Below are 17,775 nucleotides of genomic sequence, written 5' to 3' on the forward strand. Positions count from 1 at the left end.
ATCACTTGCCATGCCGTGCCACCCCCATTATCTGCCCCCTCACCCCCCATGCTTTGTGTTTCATGTCCAGCAGTACTCCAAGGATGCCTGTCTGATTGGCTTGAACTTCAGATTGCTGGGAAGTGACAGAAACTGGGGAGACTGAGGCTGGAGAAAGTGTGGGGACCTCCTGGAGGTCCTTCCCTCGGGGAATGGATCCTCGGGGGCAGTCTCCTGCCTGCCCTGGGCTTCCTCCCAGACTCAGGGGCTCTCTGGTGATGGTCAGCTATTTCGCCATGATCCCACCCAGCCTGGGGTGGGATGGCTCCTTCTCTGAGGGCCTGGGCCCCCTGCTGCTGGCACTACCAGTCCCCTCCTTGTCCTCCAGGCCCAAGGAGGTGGCTCACACAACCAGGCACAACCTGTCATCTGTGGCGCAGAGTGCAGGGCTCCACCTGCAATTGGCTTCTAGAGCAGGCTTGAGTGTGTGTGTGTGTGTGTATGTATACACACCGCTCTACCAGCCAGGAGCAGGGCCCTGCGGGGGCTGCTATTTATAAACGGAGGCGGCTTCAGCTCTCCAGTAATCAGCTCAGGCAGGCAGACAACACTTTCCCTCCTTCAGCCACCACAGGGAGGGGTTGTGGGTGTGTCTGAAAGCTCTGAGAGCTTGGAGCTCGACCCCGACCCCACTGCAAGGGGATCCCCGCTCCTTCCGCCCCGTCACTCAAAGCATCCTTCAGGGCTTCAGGGCAGTGCTCCACGGTCCCTTGGGGAGTAGAGTCCCTTGCTGAGCTGGAACATCTGCATGTGATTTCTCAGGCCTGGAATTTTCAGTCACTCACAGGGGTGGTTGAGCACCCATGGGTGAGGGCTAGCATAGAGGACTGGGTGGTAGGGGCTGCCCTCAGCCTGCTTACCTGCAGCATGTACTCGAACTGGTAGATGCAGAGCCCCAGCTCGGCCATACTGGGCTTGAAGAGCTCCCGCAGGCGGTACTCCTGCATCAGCCGCACGAACACACAGAAGGCCTCCTCCTCGGGCATCTGGGGGGTGGGGTGGGGGTGGGCGGGGGTCTGTGAGTGGGGGTGGGGTCGGAGGGGGCGCCCGCTGTTCCTCTGTTTCTGCTCCATTTACTTTTACTGAACTTGGACAGGGCCGGGCTGCCTGGACCCTTCCAGCAAACCTCGGGTAAATATCCTCACCCTGTCTCACTAAGGGGAAAACTCCTGAGGCTGAAGTCACCTGTTGAAGGCCGCCTGGCAGGGAACAGCAGTGCTGGGACTTGACCCCCAGGTCTGGCAGCCTCCAGAGCCCGTGGTGGAGACATCTTCTGGTCCACTCCCAGCTGTCTCCGTTCTCCCCTTCCTAAGTGTGCTGGTTTCTCTGGAGGAAATCCCCAGCCTCGTAAACACCACACTGGCTGACCTATGCCCCCCGCCGGAGGGGGAGCCTGCTCCTTGAGTGCAGGACAGGACAATGGATGGGTCGGGCAGCCAGCCCTCTGTGCTCACCCCCTGGGAGCTTGGCCGGGAGACTGTCAGAGGTCATTGGAGGATGGAGAGGGAGGCTCTGACCCTAGCAGGACCCAGATGGAGGGAACCCTCTGCTTTTGTCCACCTCCCGGGGGCAGAGAGAGCCAGGGTGGGCTGGCCCCAGGCCCCCTACCTGCATGAGGAGCAGGCCCACGATGAAGGCGCTGCCCTGGCAGTAGCCCACCTCGCGGTCCACCAGGGAGTAGGCCTGCAAGGGAACACACACGAGTTAGGTCAGAGTCTCACTGTGGGATCTGTGCTTCTCTGCGCCGGACGGGGGGCCTCACCTTCATGACGTTGAAGAGGACCTCCTGGCCCAGGCTGTCCTGGCCTTTGAAGAACTCGTGCTCCGGGTAGGTGCGGGCGATGTCCCTGCGGATCAGCTTCTCGCAGGGCGAGGACATCTTGAGTAGCTCTGAGTACTGGTTCTTGACTGGCATGTCCGTGGCGCTGCACAGGAGCTGCCACACGATGGCCCGGAAGTGGTGCGGGATGCCCTTGCGGATCAGCTCCTGGCAACAGGGTTGTGTGGGGGAGAAGCAGGAGGCCAGGCTGGACTCAGTCCCAGCACAGCTTCCCCCCTGGGCCACCCAGCCTGGACTCAGAGATCAGGCTTGCCTGTGGCCCAGAGCATGGCCAAGCCACTGCACCACACCCAGCATCCATGCTGCTGAATGTGCTGCCCCAGCCTGTCGCAGAACAGGGTGGGTGGGAAGCAGCTGAGTGGCTGGGATGCCAGCCCCTCCCTACACTCCCTCCTTCCCACTGCCCTCGCTGCCCCACGGCTCATGCTGGGCCCTGGGCAGACCCTGCCCACCCAGCCCAGCCTTGCTGTCCCGCCACCTTGAGCAGCTTCTCCTTCCTGCGCCGCCATTCCTCCCACTCGTTAGCGATCCGGCCCCACAAGATCCACGTGTCCTCCTCCAAGTGGCTCAGGTTGGAGGAGGCTGAGGAGCTGGACACCAGCGAGGAGCCACTATTCCGCCGGGAGCCATTCATGGAGCGCATGGACTTGGAGTCGGCTTCCAGGAGCCTGGGCAGGGAGGGCCAGTGGAGGTGGGCTGGGCTGAAGGCGCTTCTTGCCCTGGCCCCTCCTGCCCAGGGTCCCCGAGGACACCAGGGATTGGGTCTTAGTTGTTCTTCCTGCATGGCACTTGCAGAGTGACCTTGGCCAGTGCTCTAACCTCTCTGAGCCCTGGTCCTGCTCCCTGGGCCCCTGGAGAGGCTGCCATTGACATTTCGCATCCTGTGCCCAGCCCTGGGCTGAGAAACTTGGGGTCTCCTACCAACTGTATGAGGCAGATTTTGTTAAGATTTATTAAGATTTACAGACAAGGTGCACAGAGAGCAAGCTGCTGGCTGGGGGCACCCAGCTAGCAAGGGAATGTATTAACAACCTGTTTCTGATACTTTGACCTCTGGGGCCTCCCTGACCCCAGAGGGATAGGCCCTCTCAGGTCTAGCAGATTCCCAGAGACAGTCAGGGCCTTGCCTGCCAGGGTGCCTTTCATATGCAAACCAACCAATCCAGAACCCACTGTTATCAGGCTCTTGCACTCTGGGCCACTATCCCTCTGTCCTAATCACCCTGGGCTGGGGTACTAGCCCCTGTGCCCTCAGCTTGTTCAAGTTATGCAAACTAGCCAGTCCCTAACCCTGTTTACATAGCCTCACCATTCTTTTTGGCAGAAACCACAATAATGGCTCGTGTACACATTTTTCTCACTCCTTTTGCCTCTTGACTGGCCCTGGTGCTTCCCCATGTGGCCTGGAATGGCCCAGCATGGAGTGTTACACCCCCCTCCCCCCCTTAGGATCTGTGAGTAACAAACTGTCTTTTCTTTTCCTTAGAAAAATTTTTTCTTTCTAGGGCTGCACCTGTGGCATATGGAAGTTCCCAGGCTAGGGGTTGAATCAGAGCCACAGCTGCCAGCCTACACCACAGCCACAGCAATGCCAGATTCAAACCACAGCTCACGGCAACACCGGATTCTTAACCCACTGAGTGGGGCCAGGGATTGAAACTGCATCCCATGGACACTAGTCGGCTTTTTAACCTGCTGAGCCACAATGGGAACTTCCTCTTTTTCTCTCTCTCTTTTTTTTTTAGTTAAACATTTTAAAAAATATTATTTTTCATACTTTTCCCCACTATGGTTATTATAGGATATTGAGTATAGTTCCCTGTGCTCTACAGCTGGTCCCTGTGGTTTATCCATTCTATATGTAATAGTTTGCATCTGATAATCCCAACCCTCCCCACCCCGCCTCCCCCCGGCAACCACAAGTCTATTCTCTGTGTCTGTGAGTCTGATAAACTGTCTTTTCAATGGCAGTCCTCCCCTGACCTGTTGGCCTTGCTATACCTGCATAATCAAACCTACACTTTAAAACAGGGTGTTAGCCAGAGGGAAAGGCCAACTCCAGAGGCTGAGGCTTTACTCTTCCTTCCAGCAAAGGCTAGATAAGCCACGGCCAGATTCACTGGGCTCCCTGATACCTTGATCTCCTCATCTGAATGGGAGAACCATCTGCTGGGAGGAGATGGAAGATATCCTTGTCAAGCCTCTAGTGGGAGCTGTTACTTTGTCCAGGGCCAGGCCTAGCTCTGGGTATGAGGAGGGTACCCAGGGACTTCTATTTGGGGCCTTTTCCTGTCCCTTAGGTCTCAACTCACCGGTTCTGTTCTTCAAGCTTGGCCAGCAGCTCCAGCTCATCAGGGCTGAGGTTTTCGGAGTCAGAGGTGGGGGAGCAGGTGGGGGCCGACAGGGCCTCCTGGGATGAGGAGTCGGGGCTCAGAGTGGGGCTCGCCATGGTGGGCAGGCTCATCAGCCTCAAGCAGGACCAAGTCACAGCTCTGTCTGGGGGCCAGAGACATGTGTGGTCAGAATTGGCGCATCCTGTCCCGCCAGCCCTAGACCAGAGAGCCTGCTGCTCACCTGGGAACATTTCCTCACCCTAGGCTTCCCCCCTCTGGTGTGTCCACCTGGTCATCCCCCAATCCCCATGCACCTCAGCCTAGCTGATGTCCTGATGTCCTTGCCAGCTCCTTCTGCTCTGGGTGCTGGCTACTGGGATTCCTGCTTTTGTAGTCTAGATGCCTGGATGGAGACAGGAGAGCCTGAGCTGTCCTGCTCTCCCTGGGCATGAATGCCAAGTCTCAACTTGATGCCCCTGAGTCTCTAGCAGCGCCAAGGGCCAAGGCTCCCCTTTACTCAGGGTCCCTGCTGGGACCTCAGAGGTATGGAGGCCCCTGCTTTGGTGGCCCTTCCTGACGACCTTGGTCCCTGTCCCCGGCTGTGGCCTGTCCTGGGAGCCCTGCCTCAGCATCTGACCTTCCCTGTCTCATCACCCAAAGTGGGCTGTTGGCACAGCCAGAAGCAATTATTCTCTACTGTTAATTGTCTGGGGCTGCCAGTGGCCGGAAGACACGACTCCCCTTGGGCTGGGAAGCCAGGGACACGTCAAAGTGCTGGGAATCTGTGCCCTGGTGGCCGCAGAGTGAGAGCCTGGCCTGCTATGTGCCAGGTGGGTGCCTGCCCATTTCTCCTGTTCCTCCTAAGGATGATCTGGGCCCACCCTCCAGGGGGCTTCAGGGATATTGGCCTCTCCCCTTTGCCACAGGACAAGCAGCTCAGCACCGTGCTGGAAACAAAGCCTCTGGACTCAAATGGACCAGTGTCTGAAGTGTGGCTCCTCCTGGACCCTGCCTGACCTGGCTTTGACAGCTCAGCCACAGAGAGGCCCTCATCCATTTCCTGGAGCGGGGGGCATCTGCTCCACTAGGCGGCAGGAGGACAGTCACAGGATGAAAGCAGCCCATTTCTCATCTGTTTGGCACCCTGAGGTCACTGGGCACCTTTCCACAGCCCAAGCCAATACCCGGGGGGCCCACAGGTCAGCTGGACTTGACCCTGGCCATGCATTAGGTTCTAGTCTCCTTCTACCATGCTGCCCTGGCATGGGGGGGCGGGGGTACCACTTTTCTCTTGCCGTGGGGGGTGGGGGCATCCATAACCTTCCCACCCCAGGATCTGTAGCTCCCCAAGTTTGTTGGGCACCAAGGGCTCTGGCTTTTGGCGAGTGGTACAAACTCTAGGCTCCCACCAGAACTGGAAGAGCTCTTCCTCCCACTGCCTGGCTGGCCAGGGGCCACCTGCCCCAAAGACAGAGCCATGAAATGCCACCCAGCCAGCAGTTAATCATTCCTGAAGCGGGAAGGATGGTGGGGCCACTTCGGGGTTTCCCTCAGAGTCAAAGTCTGTGGCCAGCCGGGGCCAGAGATGGGCTGTGGGCAAGTGCTGACTTGGAAGGCTCTCTCTGGGTGGGGAGGGGCTAGGAAGGCAGTGTGGGTTTCCCGACTTCAGAGCTGGGAGGGGAGGTGGCTGAAGCAAGCATCGGACCCTCATAAGTATAGCTGTGGGGCCTCAGAGAAAAAAAGACCATGTGTGGCCAGGGCTGGGGCTGGGGCCTACTGTCTCCTTGCTGAGCCCAGAGGATCCAAGCCTCAGAAGCATGTTGCCTTCCCCACAACCCCGGCCTACAAAGAGCCCAAGAGTCCAAGAGCCCAAGAGAATGGTTCAGCTCTGGGTTTCTGATCAAAAGAAACTACTAGGGGCCATCCTCTAGCAGAGTTTGCTCAGATATTTATCACATAGTAATGTGTATTTCATACAAGAAATCAAATTGATTCAATACCCTGGGCTAAAATTTGCAGTCTGAGAGGCAGAACCTTCTGATCCCTCAGGAACTTTCTCTTGACTCATCCCTAGATTCTCTAAATGCTGCCCAGCCCTGGAAGCCACCCTCCTGAGATGTGGACCCAGACACACATTCCTTCACACTCACACACAAACTCACACCCTACTCACTCAGATACACATGCAGACACACACATGTACATTTATACTCACAAACCATCTCACACAAAGATACATTAATGCCGCTTTGCATGCACACGCACACGATTTGACATACAATGGCACACTTACACACTCAGATGCACATTCATACACTCTCTCACACACCTGCTTGGCTGTGCATGTACACACATGCACACACACTTCTTGCACTGACCAGATCTCCCCATGCCTAAAACCAAGTAGACACGGATGGACACAGGCTTGCTGCCATCCTAGCTCTGTGGGGGGGCCTGTCCCCTCTCTAGACCGTTGGGATCCTTACTGGCTCAATCCCTCCTTCCCTGGCGCTTACTGGGGGCCTCAGGGCCGGGCACTGTTCTAGGTATGGGGATGTGGAGTGGAAAGAGGAGTGAGCGTCCACGCTTGCTGGCCTGGCCCCAGAGACGCAAAGACAAGGCAGGTCTCCCAGAGTGTGCAGGGACAACTGGCCCAGCCTCCCCATGCCCCCAGCTTCAATGCCCTTTGCTTCTGCTCTACCGCAGCCACCCAAAGGGGGGTCCTGGGCCCTGTAGCGTGGTCAGTGGGCCACCCAACACTGTCCCTGCTGGCACCACTACCCTCCATGCCCCTATGTGGTGGCCCATGGCTTAGGAAGCTGAGGCAAGCTGGAAGGGTGGGAGGAGACCGGCCGTGAGCTGGGTTTGGGGACAGGGGTGAGGGGGAAGGGGTTTGCAGAAAGGCCCAGATGCCAGGGATTCCTCCACCTCCTTTTTCCTCTTCCCCCACAGTGGCGTTTGGACACTGCCAGCCACGCTCCCCATCTAGTTTATGAGAGGCTGGCCTCGGGGCCTCCTCCTGCCTCTGCCCAGCATGGCACCCCTTCCTCCACAGGCCCTGCCTTGGCCCTGATCCCTCCATGCCCTTGGCAAGCTTTCTCTCAGGACTTAAATGACCAAAGAGATGTCGGTGATTGTGACACCCTCATCCCGCTCTTCCTTTCTCCTTGGCACTGGTCAAGATTGCCAACTTGCTCCTGAAAGGCTTTGTTCAATTCTGCCACCTTCTGGGTCGCTGCTACTTCTGGGCCCCAAGCTGAGCCTGATATAAGAAATATTTGAGGAATTGAACCCGCCCGCCCATTGATATTTCCTGAATGCTGACCAGGTCCCAGGCACCTCACTGAAGACTGAGGACTGCTGGGCTTCTGCCTGCCCCGGGGGGTAGGTACAGACCAGGAAACAATCACTGGAGCCTTTTTTTTTTTCCCCCTGGGTCCACATGTGTGGCATATGGAAGTTCCCTGGCTAAGGGTTGAATCTGAGCTACAGCTGCTTGCCTACACCATAGCCACAGCAATGCCAGATACGAGCCGCGTCTGCAAACTACACCACAGCTCACAGGAACACCTGATCCTTAGCTCACTGAGCAGGGCCAGGGATCGAACCCACATCCTCACGGATGCTAGCCAGCTTCGTTTCTGCTGAGCCACAACAGGAACTCCTCACCTGATCTTTCTAGTATAGATTGAGGGAAACTCATGGAATAAAGAGAGAATGGAAAACAGTTTGGTAGTTTCTTGAAAAGGTAAGCAAAGAGTTACCTAGACATTTTGCTTCTAGGCATCTACCTAAGAGTATGGAAAAGCTACATCCATATGGGAATTTGTAACAATCATTCACAGAAGCACTCTTCACAATAGCTAAAGAATGAAACAACCCAAATGTCCATTGATGGGTGAATGGATAAATAAAATGTGGTCCATCCATACAGTGGAATAATAATCAGCCCTAAAAAAGTAGGAAAACCATGTGCGTTACAACAGGGATGAGCCTCAAAAACGTGGTGCTCAGTGAGAGAAGTCAGACACAAAAGATCACAAGTGATGTGATTCCATTTACGTGAAACATCCAGAATAGGTACCTCTAGAGGGACAGAAGGTCAATTAGTGGTTGCCAAAGGCTGGGGCCTGGGGGGTGGGAAGAACTGGGGAAACTGCTTCCAGAATTTCTTTCTGGAGTCACCAAATGTTCTGGAATTAGACAGTTGCACAGCTTTGTGAATATAAAACCAACTGGGGAGTCCCCTGGTGGCTTAGTGGGTAAAGGATCCAGCATTGTTACTGCCATGGCTTGGGTTACTGCTATGGCATGAGTTCGATCCCTGGCCTGGGAACTTCTGCATACCGCAGGCACAGCCAAAAAAACAAAACCAAAACAAAACAAAAACAACCCACTGAACTGTTCACTTTCAAAGGGTGAATTTTTACGTGAGTATCTCTGAAAAAAGGTGAAAAGGGATGGGTCACTGGCAGAGGAACCCTAATGCGGAAGCAGGTGGGGAGGGCGTGGCTGGAGGGTTCTGAAGGCGCCAGACCCCCTCCAGGCCTTGTGGACACAGGCAGGAGTCTGGCTGGGCTGGCACTTTATTTATTTATTTATTTATTTATTTATTTATTTATTTATTTATTTATTTAGGGCTCTACCCGCAGCATATGGAGGTTCCCAGGCTAGGGGTCAAATTGGAGCTGTTGTTGACAGCCTACGCCACAGCCACAGCGATGCCAGATCCAAGCCGTGTCTGAGATCTATACCACGGCTCATGGCAACACCACATCCTTAACCCACTGGGCGAGGCGCCAGGGATCGAACCTGCATCCTCATGGATGTTAGATTTGTTTTGCTGAGCCACGATGGGAACTCCTGGTTGGCATTTTAGGAAGACCCTCCTGGCTCTTCAAACTCAACATTCTCTTGTCTTAAGCTGGCCCCTCCTCCTGCTGCAGGTAGGCCTGCCTGGGTCTGGAGGATCCTGCTGCTACCTTCCTGGGCTTGCCTGAAATCGCTGAGCCACTCCCTACTTTGAGATGGAGCTCAAATGTTTCCACACAGCACATGTAGGCCTGCCAGCCTCGCCTCCTCCAACATTCCAGCCCTGCCACACTCAGCCCACCAGAAGCACCTGCCTCTTCTTGTATCTTTGTATATTCTGTTCCTCTGACTGGAAAGGCATTCTCAAAGGCCTCATCTGAGTATTTTTTCTGTGAAATCTTTCCTGCACCGCACCACCCCTTGCCACCCATCCACCCACCCTTGCCTCCGGTGTGCTGCTTCCCTTCTCTCCTCTCTTTCCCTGAAAATACCTACCTCTGTAGCTCAGCCCAAGACACATTCCTTCTATACTTGCCTGCCTACCCTACTGGGTCGTGAATGTTCTGGGGACAAGGACCTGTCGTCTTCGTTTTCTCCCCTAAGGCCCTAATGCAGCATCTGGCTGTTGGCAGGTGCACAATCAATGCCTGCTGAATAAATGAAGACTAAAATCTCTGTGCTGCTCAGCCAGGGGATCAAGGTCAATACATCAGTGGTTAAGTCATGGTGAGAGCATGTGCCCTTGATATGATGACATGAGAAAGGCACTTTGTCTCTGTCTTTCTCCCCAAGACAATGGGAAAAACAGGTGACAAATCCAGATTAGGAGACACTTTAGGAAATTCCTGACTAGTCCTCTCCAAACTGTCCAAGTCACCCAAAACAAGGAAAGCCTAAAAAATTGTCCCATCTAAGGGGAACCTAAGAAGATATGATGATGACAAAATGTCATGTGGGATCCAGGGAGAGGTCCTGGGACATAAAAAGGACATGAGGGAAAAACTAAGGAGAGCTGAATAAAGTATGGACTTTAGTTAATAAAAATAATGTATTAATATTGGTCCATTAATTACAACAAATGTACCAGATTAACCTACAATATTACTAATGGGGAACCAGTGTGGGTGTGTGTTCTTTCTGTACTAGCTTCTCAATTTTTCTGTAAACCTAAAACTGTTTTAAAAGCTAAAATCTATTTTTTTGGGGAGAGGGGCACTCCTGCGGCATGCAGAAGTTCCTGGGCCAGGGATTAAACCCAAGACACAGCAGCAACCTGAGCTGCTGCAGTGACAATGCCAGATCCTTAACCTGCTGAGCAACATGGGAACTCTTGAAGGCTTTTTAAAATAAATTTTTAAAAAAGAAGATTCTTTACCAATGTAGACAGAAAAGTAAAGGGCAGCTATAACACACAAGAGGTGCCCTGGCAAAGCAGAGGGTCACTCGCAGGGTCTCCCAATGAGGCTAGAAGGGAAGAAGCACTTGCACTTGGATTTCTGACTCCGGAGCTTCTGCCCTAAATTGATCCAATAAGTGGTCACTCTGCATTCTCTGACTTTAGAAATAATAAATGCAAAACACCGAGAGTAGTGGGCCCTCAGTAAACGACAGTCATTAGTTTTTAATAGGGAGAGTGAGTGAGAGTACATGCACCATCTCTCAGAGGCAGGAAGAAAGAGCACAAATTTCCTTTGATTTTGGTTTTCTTTCTTTCCTTTTTTTTTGTCTTCTTAGGGCTGCACCCACGGCATATGGAGGTTTCCAGGCTAGCGGTCGAATTGGAGCTCTAGCTGCTGGCCTACACCACAGCCACAGCAACACCAGATCCGAGCTGTGCCTGTGACGATACCATAGCTCAGGGCAATGCCGGATCCTTAACCCCCTGAGAGAGGCCAGGAATCGACCCTACATCCTCATGGATACTAGCGGGTTCATTAACCACTGAGCCATAATGGGAACTCCTGATTTTGGTTTTCTACCTGTCTCCCCTGCCCCCACCCCAGCTTCTGGCCTTCCACCTCTAACGATTATGAAAACACAGAGTCATTTCTTTCTTTCTTTCTTTCTTTTTTAAGGGCCACACATCTTTTTTCAAAAGTGTGTGAGTAGGCAAAACCAGGCTAGGGGTCAAATCAGAGTTGCAGCTGCGGGTCTACACCACAGCCACAGCAATGTGGATCCGAGCCTTGTCTTCCACCTACACCCTCACAGCAACACCGGATCCTTAACACACTGAGCGAGGCCAGGGATCGAACCTGCATCCTCATGGATACTAGTCAGATTTGTTTCTGCAGAGCCACAAGGGGAACTTCCACAGTCATTTCTGAATCTGAGTCCTTAAAGGATGTCACATAACCCCATCTGTCCAGCCAGCAGACCACCATGGTCCTGCCTGACCTCAACTCCTGGGGAAACAGCCTGGTGTCTCAGGTCCTCTCCCTTGGCAATGGGGTGGGCATTTGGTGGGTGAGCTCCCCCTTGGATAACAAGGACAGCAGTTGGAATTCAGAAGTCACTGCCTACCCTCCTCTCATCCCCAGTTCTAGCTGCTCCTTTGTGCCAGGCGGAATTTTCCACATCCGCATACCTTCCACCATGGCTGTGTGTGGATAACTGACCTTGGATCTCTGGGCTTTCCAGGAGGACTTTGGGGTTCAAATCCGTTCTCTGCTATTTTCTTTCTGATCTGGGTATGAGACACTTTGCCTCAGTTTCCTCATCGGTAAACAGGGCTAAATGAGAGTATCTCCTCATAGGTTTTGTTGGAAGGAATATATGAGCTAAAACCTGTGGACCTCCATAAATATTATATTCCCCATAAAATGTATTCCCTGCTGGATGGCAAGTTCCACAAGGGCAGGGGCTGTCTAGCCCACCACAGGATCCTCAGTGTCTAGTGCACCATCAGGCACTAGAATAAACAAACCTCTCCTCAGCAGGCACACTCCTTACAGGGTGGCCCTGTTTAAATATTAAACACAGTAAGACGATAATCATCCTTATTGGTAATAATAGCAGCAGCACCAAATACCCTCAGGCTAAAATCTTAGGGGTGGACCCTTATGATCTGTGGGTTCTCTTCTGACCTCAAAAAAAGTTTCCTTTCCTGCAGGTCACCAGCTACTTTCTGCCACCATAACAGGCTCATTCCTGGCAATGTCTCCTTTCTCTATATTTCAGTGTCTCTGGGAATGACAAAGGAAAAAATGTAAAGCCCTTGTAAGCCTTCCAGGGAGAGGTGGATAAGAGAAGAGGCATCTTATAATGGCTCTCGGCTCTTAAAGACAAGATGGCATCTTTCCTGCTGCAAAGGCTGGCTGGACCAGGTGTGGGGATGAAGTGGGTCTGCCCTGCCTGTGGGACCTCTCCAATCAGATGGACCCGGCCTCTCTGCAGAAGAGATCTAGGACCTCTTTCAGAAGTGTGTGAGTAGGCAAAACACACACACACACACACACACACACACAAGTTCCCTGGTGGCCTAGAGGTTAAGGATCTAATGTCACTGTTGGCTCGGGTCACTGCTGTGGCCCAGGAACTTCCACGTGCCCAGGAACTTCCACGTGCCGAGGCTGCATGTGGGTGAGGAGTTCCCTCTGTGTGGCACAGTGGGTTAGGAATCCGACTGCAGTGGCTTGGGTCACTGCAGAGGTAAGGGTTTGATCCCCAGCCTGGCACAGTGGGTTAAAGCATCTGCATGGCCACAGCTATGGCTCGGATTCAATCCCTGGCCTGGAAACTTCCATATGCTGTGGATGTGGCCTCAAAAAAAAAAAAAAAAAAAAAGTGGGTGAGTAGGAAAGACTTATCAGCTGCTAAAACAAACCAAGTATTTTTTTTTTTTGTCATTTCTTGGGCCGCTCCTGCAGCATATGGAGGTTCCCAGACTAGGGGTCGAATCGGAGCTGTAGCCGCCGGCCTACGCCACAACCATAGCAACATGGGATGTGAGGAGTGTCTGCAACGTACACCACAGCTCACGGCAACACCGGATCCTTAACCCACTGAGCAAGGCCAGGGATCGAACCTGCAACCTCATGGTTCCTAGTCGGATTTGTTAACCACTGAGCCACAACAGGAACTCCTAAAACTATCCAAGTATTTACTGAGCATTCGCTATGTGCCCTGTACTCACCAATGACTCAACCATGAAGAACCGACATGCGCCCTGGCCTTTTGGGTCTCGCAGGCTGGTGTGGGAGATAGCCCTCAATGAAACAATCTCACAAACAGAGCATGGCAGGTTGAGAAATGAATGAAAAGTACGGGCAAGGTGTGCCAACATGCCCCTTGGATCTCCCAGGAAGGGAGCAAGCTCTTCCTCAGCCCAGGCGAGTCAGTTACCTCCCTAACCTCCCTCTTCCCCTGTTTGGCTTCTAGAGCCTGCGTGCCACCCATGTCCCAGGCAGGGTGGGGTTTGCTGCCTTTCCAAGTTCAGCCCCCAATACCGATCCTTTATGAGGAAGCATCCTGCAGCGTGTGCATTGTAGATTGCATTTGGGGCATGAAGGTTGATAGGAAGAAACCCATCAAATGAGGCGCACTTTCCAGCATGCACCACACTTGTTCCTGCTGCCTGGGCCCCTGTCCAAGCGCTTCGGCTGCCTGGAACAGCCTTCCCTGCCACGCCTGCCCGGAGAGCTCCTCTCATGGCCCATACGTCATCCCTGCTCCACCTCCCCTGATGCTCCAGGGATGCGCAGGGCCCTTTGCTCTGTTCTCACGGCATGCTGTACATTAATCTGTCTCCCGCTTCCACACAGGACGTGATGCTGAGGAATTGGCAGTTCCTCTGGGTTGTTTGCAGGGTTAAATGAGATAATACGTAAGTGGGGCCTAGCTTGCAGCACGGTCTGCTCAGCGTGCCCTCCTGGTTTCAGCTCTTGTCTCCTGATGTTGAGAAGGTCTCTAGATGCAGGGCAGGGGCCACACCTGACATTCCTTCGTCCCCCAGCCTCCTCACTGGCTTCCCCATATGTGGTGGGGGCCTCACCTGGAATAACCAGCACCTACATTCTGCAAGAGGAAATTGAGATCATGATCCTTTGTGCCCCTTGCATGATCAAAAGCACATACACAGGGGCACGGACCTGGACCCCAGGTCTAGGGTAAAAGGTCACTGATATGGTTCACAAGCCCTCCCTGGGAGCCTGCTCGTATTTTCCTAAGGAGTTCACAGTCTGCCTCTGGGAGCCTTCTGACCCCACCACATCTGCACAAAGTCCCCCCTGGGGAGGCTGTGGAGTTTGTTTCCTGCATGCCTCGTGACCTTCAGGAATGAATCTCCTTGTTCCCTCCTCCCTTCAGCACATGGGGTGTGGGCACTGCCAGCAAGCAGGCCCCTGACTACCCTCTGTCCCCCTGGGAGGTCTCTGTGTGGCCACAAATCCCACAACAGACCATCTCTCAAATTGGCTTCCTGAGGTACAGCTCAGCCATGGAAAGGCAGCCATTACCTGCTGAGGCATCAGCTAATTACAACCAGGGGTCCAGGCTGGCCAGTGACTTTGCCAGCATCCAAAGATGGGCAACTGCCCTCCTGGACCCTACTGACCCCTTCCATGTGATGCTCAGGGGACATTCAGGGCCAGGGCCTAACCTTGATGGCTCCCCTGAAGTACAAAGTGCTGGTCTCAGTACTTCTCTCCCCATTTTCCAGATGGGTAAGTTGAGGCCCCAAGCCAAGATGCACTTTCCCCCAGAGCCATCCAGCATCCACTGGGGAATATCCACAAAGAAGCCTGGGCTTGTTTCTCTGGGGTTTCCCAGGCACGTTGATATCAGCCAAAGGAGTCCAGACAGGCAGCACTGATCTGGATTCCCCTCAGGCGGGACCTGGGGCTTCTCCTCACTCCTTGCGGTCCTGGCAGTAATGTCTCGCCAGTTCTGTGATCTGCTTTCCTCTCTGCCTTGCCTTGTCTCTGTGCCAGGGCCAAACCACCTGCAGTCGAGCACAGAAGCCCAGGGGGGCCCACAGGTTGGACCTGAGGGCAAGGGCTGTGGAGGGAACAGGATGGGCAGGAAGAGCCAGAACACCTGGGAAGACTCACGGACTTGGGTCTTCCAGCTCCATCCCAGCCAGGCTGAGGGAAAAGACCAAGCCGACTACTCACTCGGGTTCCACCCGAGCCTCTTCAGCACATTTTTCCCTTCTGGAAATATTCCTTAACAAAGAGCTGTCAGCTTCTGGCAGGCCCAAACCCAGCCCCACTGGGTCCCAAATGCCAGGATAGAAGGAAGCTGTTTCATTTTGGCATGACACGCTGGTCGTGGGTGAAAGAGCTCCCGTGGCTGTCAGGGGCTGTCCCTGGGTAGCAGTGCTGGCCCTGCCATCTGAGGCTAGCGGGAGTGATGGGGTTAGGATGCTGGTCCTACCCGTCTGGTCAGACTCCAAGACCGGGGCCAGGAGTAGTCTGAACCCCCAGCCCTCTACCAGGGGTGGCATAAATCAGGAGGCAGACAGTGGTTCTTTTGGGGACACTGGTATAGGAGGGAGAATGAGTATCCTTCCTTTTGAAGAAGGGCAAAGTGGTGAGAAATAGACAAGGGGGAAGAGGCCTAGGGCAGGTGTCCACCAGGGTACTGGGAGATTCTGGGTCACTCTGCCACCTCCAGGACCCCAAAGAGGGAGTGGGCTAGGGAGGTTGGTGTGTTGGGAAGGCTGGGTAGCTGCCTGAGTCTCTGTCTGAGCTGGGAGCTCTTGGTCCAAGGAGGAGGCGTGCTAAAGTGCTGAAGAGCCCTGTGAATGTGTGTGTGTTGGGAGAGGGTCCCAATTGCCTGGGTCTGTGTTGAGGATAAAAGTGTCTGACCCTGTGTGTGTGTGTCCATGTCAGGGGCTCCTGAATGTCTGTGTGTGAGGGGTCCAGGGTCTGTCCGTATGAGTTGTTGGGGGTATATGGGTACTGATCTGTTGGGTCCCAGGTGTGTGTGGCATGCGCACACCTGAATGTGTGAGTGGGGCCCTCTGAAAGGTGTGTGTCCTTAGGTGGGGGAGGGGGTTCAGAACATCTGTAGGGAGGTCCTGAGCATGAGGTGAAGGTGGATTTTCAGGAAGCAGTGATCAAGACAAGTCAAGATCAGGGCTGTATGTGGAGCTACTGGAGTGTGCTGAGAAGACCCCAGGAGTGGCTTTCAGGGGTGCCCTTGGCCATGGGGCTGCTGGGAGTGGCAGATGGGCAATCAGGCTGAGGTGAGGCCTGTGAGCAGGAATCCTGATTTACAGAGGCTGGAGAGGGGGATCCTGTGGGGTCAGAAGGCTCCAAGACTGGTATCCTTGGGGATGGGGGTACGTCTGAGCCCAGAGATAGGATGTGAAGTGAGGGGAGGGACGGCGTGGCAAGGGGGTCTACAGATGAGAGGGGGACCTGAGGGGTTGGGACAGAGGGAGGGCGGGGGTCCTCCGCTTCCTGGAGGGCGCTTGTAGGGGGCGGGTCTGCGGGGTGGGGGCAGAGGGAGCCCTTATGAGACCGGGAAGGGGTCCTGAGGGTCAGTAGAGAGGGTGGTCAGGGGTTACGGGCCCGAGAAAGCTTCTGGGGAGGGGGCTGCGCCGGGGAGGAGGACGCCCGGAGGTGTCAGAGGTGTCGGGGAAGGGCCCCTGAGGGGTCGGGAAGCGTCGGGAACGAGGGTGGGCAGGGGCCGGGGCCCGAGGTTGACGGCCAGGGTCCGTGCTAGGAGTGCCAAGGGGTCCCAGCGCGGGTTCTGGGGAGAGGGGGCCCTGAGTCCCGATCTTGCCCGGCCCCCGCGGGCCGCAGCGCGGAGCCGCGGGCCTGAGAAGGCGCCTGGGAGGCCTGGCCCGCGCCGCCTACCTACCTGCGCCGAGCGCGCCGCCATCGCCGTGCCGAGCCTAGCCGTCCCCGGCCGCGCTGCCGGATCCCCGCCGCGCCGCTCACCCCGCAGCCCCGGCCCGGCCCCCTCAGCCGCCCCCCGGGACCGCGGCCGCCGCCGGCTCCGCCGCTGCCATTTCACCCGCTGACAGGAGCCGCTGCCCCACCCCCGAGGCCCAGTCAGCCAATTCGCCACCCCAAGGAACTCTGGCTCCGCCCATTGGCCAGGAGTGACGGTGTTCCTGGCCAATCCGTGTACATTCCGTAAGGAGGGCCCTGGCTACGGCCAGAAGGTTGACTCCTTTAAGGAGAGAAGCGAATTAAAATTAGGGAAGCAGTGAGGGACGGGTGGTTTTGCCTATCGGAATGTGGAATCCTGGTGATCAACACATGGCAGGGCCAATAGCGAGGAGAGAGGGGTGTGTCTCTGAGGGAAGGCTGAGTCCCTAAGGAACCCCAGACAGGGGCAGGCAAGCGTTTGGGTCTAAGCCCCGCCCAGAACCGGGCTTTTTGACCCAATAACGAGACGTCCTGGGACGGCCATTATTATCTGTCCCTCAAACCTTGGCCATGGCAACTGTTGGGCCTCTATAAAGAAGAATGACACCCAGGGAGCCAATGACACTGAAGGAGGGCGGTGAAGGGACGCTCTCTGGCCAATGAGTTCGTGAGATTGATCTGAGCCGGTGGGGCTTGGGGCTTGAGGCTTGGAGTGAATGAAATAGGGGCGGGGCTGAGAGGGGCGTGGCCTAGATCATCGTTGGGGCGGGGGCAGATAAGGTAGGGGCTAATGGGTTGGGTCCGGGAAGGGGAGTTGCCAGAAATCCCTATGGCTGCGGGGAGGTGGTGGGACCACAGCTTCATTAACTAGCGGTGCTAGCGGAGGGGCTTTTGGGGTGTCACACCAAAGACTCAGGCAGGTCCCCTG

At 55.0% G+C, this 17,775-nt stretch overlaps 1 protein-coding gene across 5 annotated transcripts in view; it reads right to left on the reverse strand.

The window, feature by feature from the left end:
* EVI5L (ecotropic viral integration site 5 like) overlaps positions 1-16,898 on the reverse strand; it is a 33,066-nt gene extending 16,168 nt beyond the window's left edge. For 4 of the 5 annotated variants that reach the window (XM_047777205.1, XM_047777204.1, XM_047777203.1 and 1 more), the window contains exons 1-6: positions 16,834-16,898; positions 4,192-4,375; positions 2,358-2,547; positions 1,802-2,026; positions 1,648-1,722; positions 900-1,025 (exon numbers count right to left, since the gene is read on the reverse strand). In XM_047777205.1, the coding sequence (XP_047633161.1) occupies positions 900-1,025; positions 1,648-1,722; positions 1,802-2,026; positions 2,358-2,547; positions 4,192-4,343 (768 nt within the window). In that variant the 5' untranslated portion in view covers positions 4,344-4,375; positions 16,834-16,898. The remainder of the gene's footprint in view (positions 1-899; positions 1,026-1,647; positions 1,723-1,801; positions 2,027-2,357; positions 2,548-4,191; positions 4,376-16,833) is intronic. The other variant, XM_047777202.1, reaches the window with a different exon arrangement.
* Between the last annotated feature and the right edge of the window lie 877 nt (positions 16,899-17,775).

The sequence above is a fragment of the Phacochoerus africanus genome, chromosome 4 (assembly GCF_016906955.1).
Source record: "Phacochoerus africanus isolate WHEZ1 chromosome 4, ROS_Pafr_v1, whole genome shotgun sequence".
NCBI classification, from domain to species: Eukaryota; Metazoa; Chordata; class Mammalia; order Artiodactyla; family Suidae; genus Phacochoerus; species Phacochoerus africanus.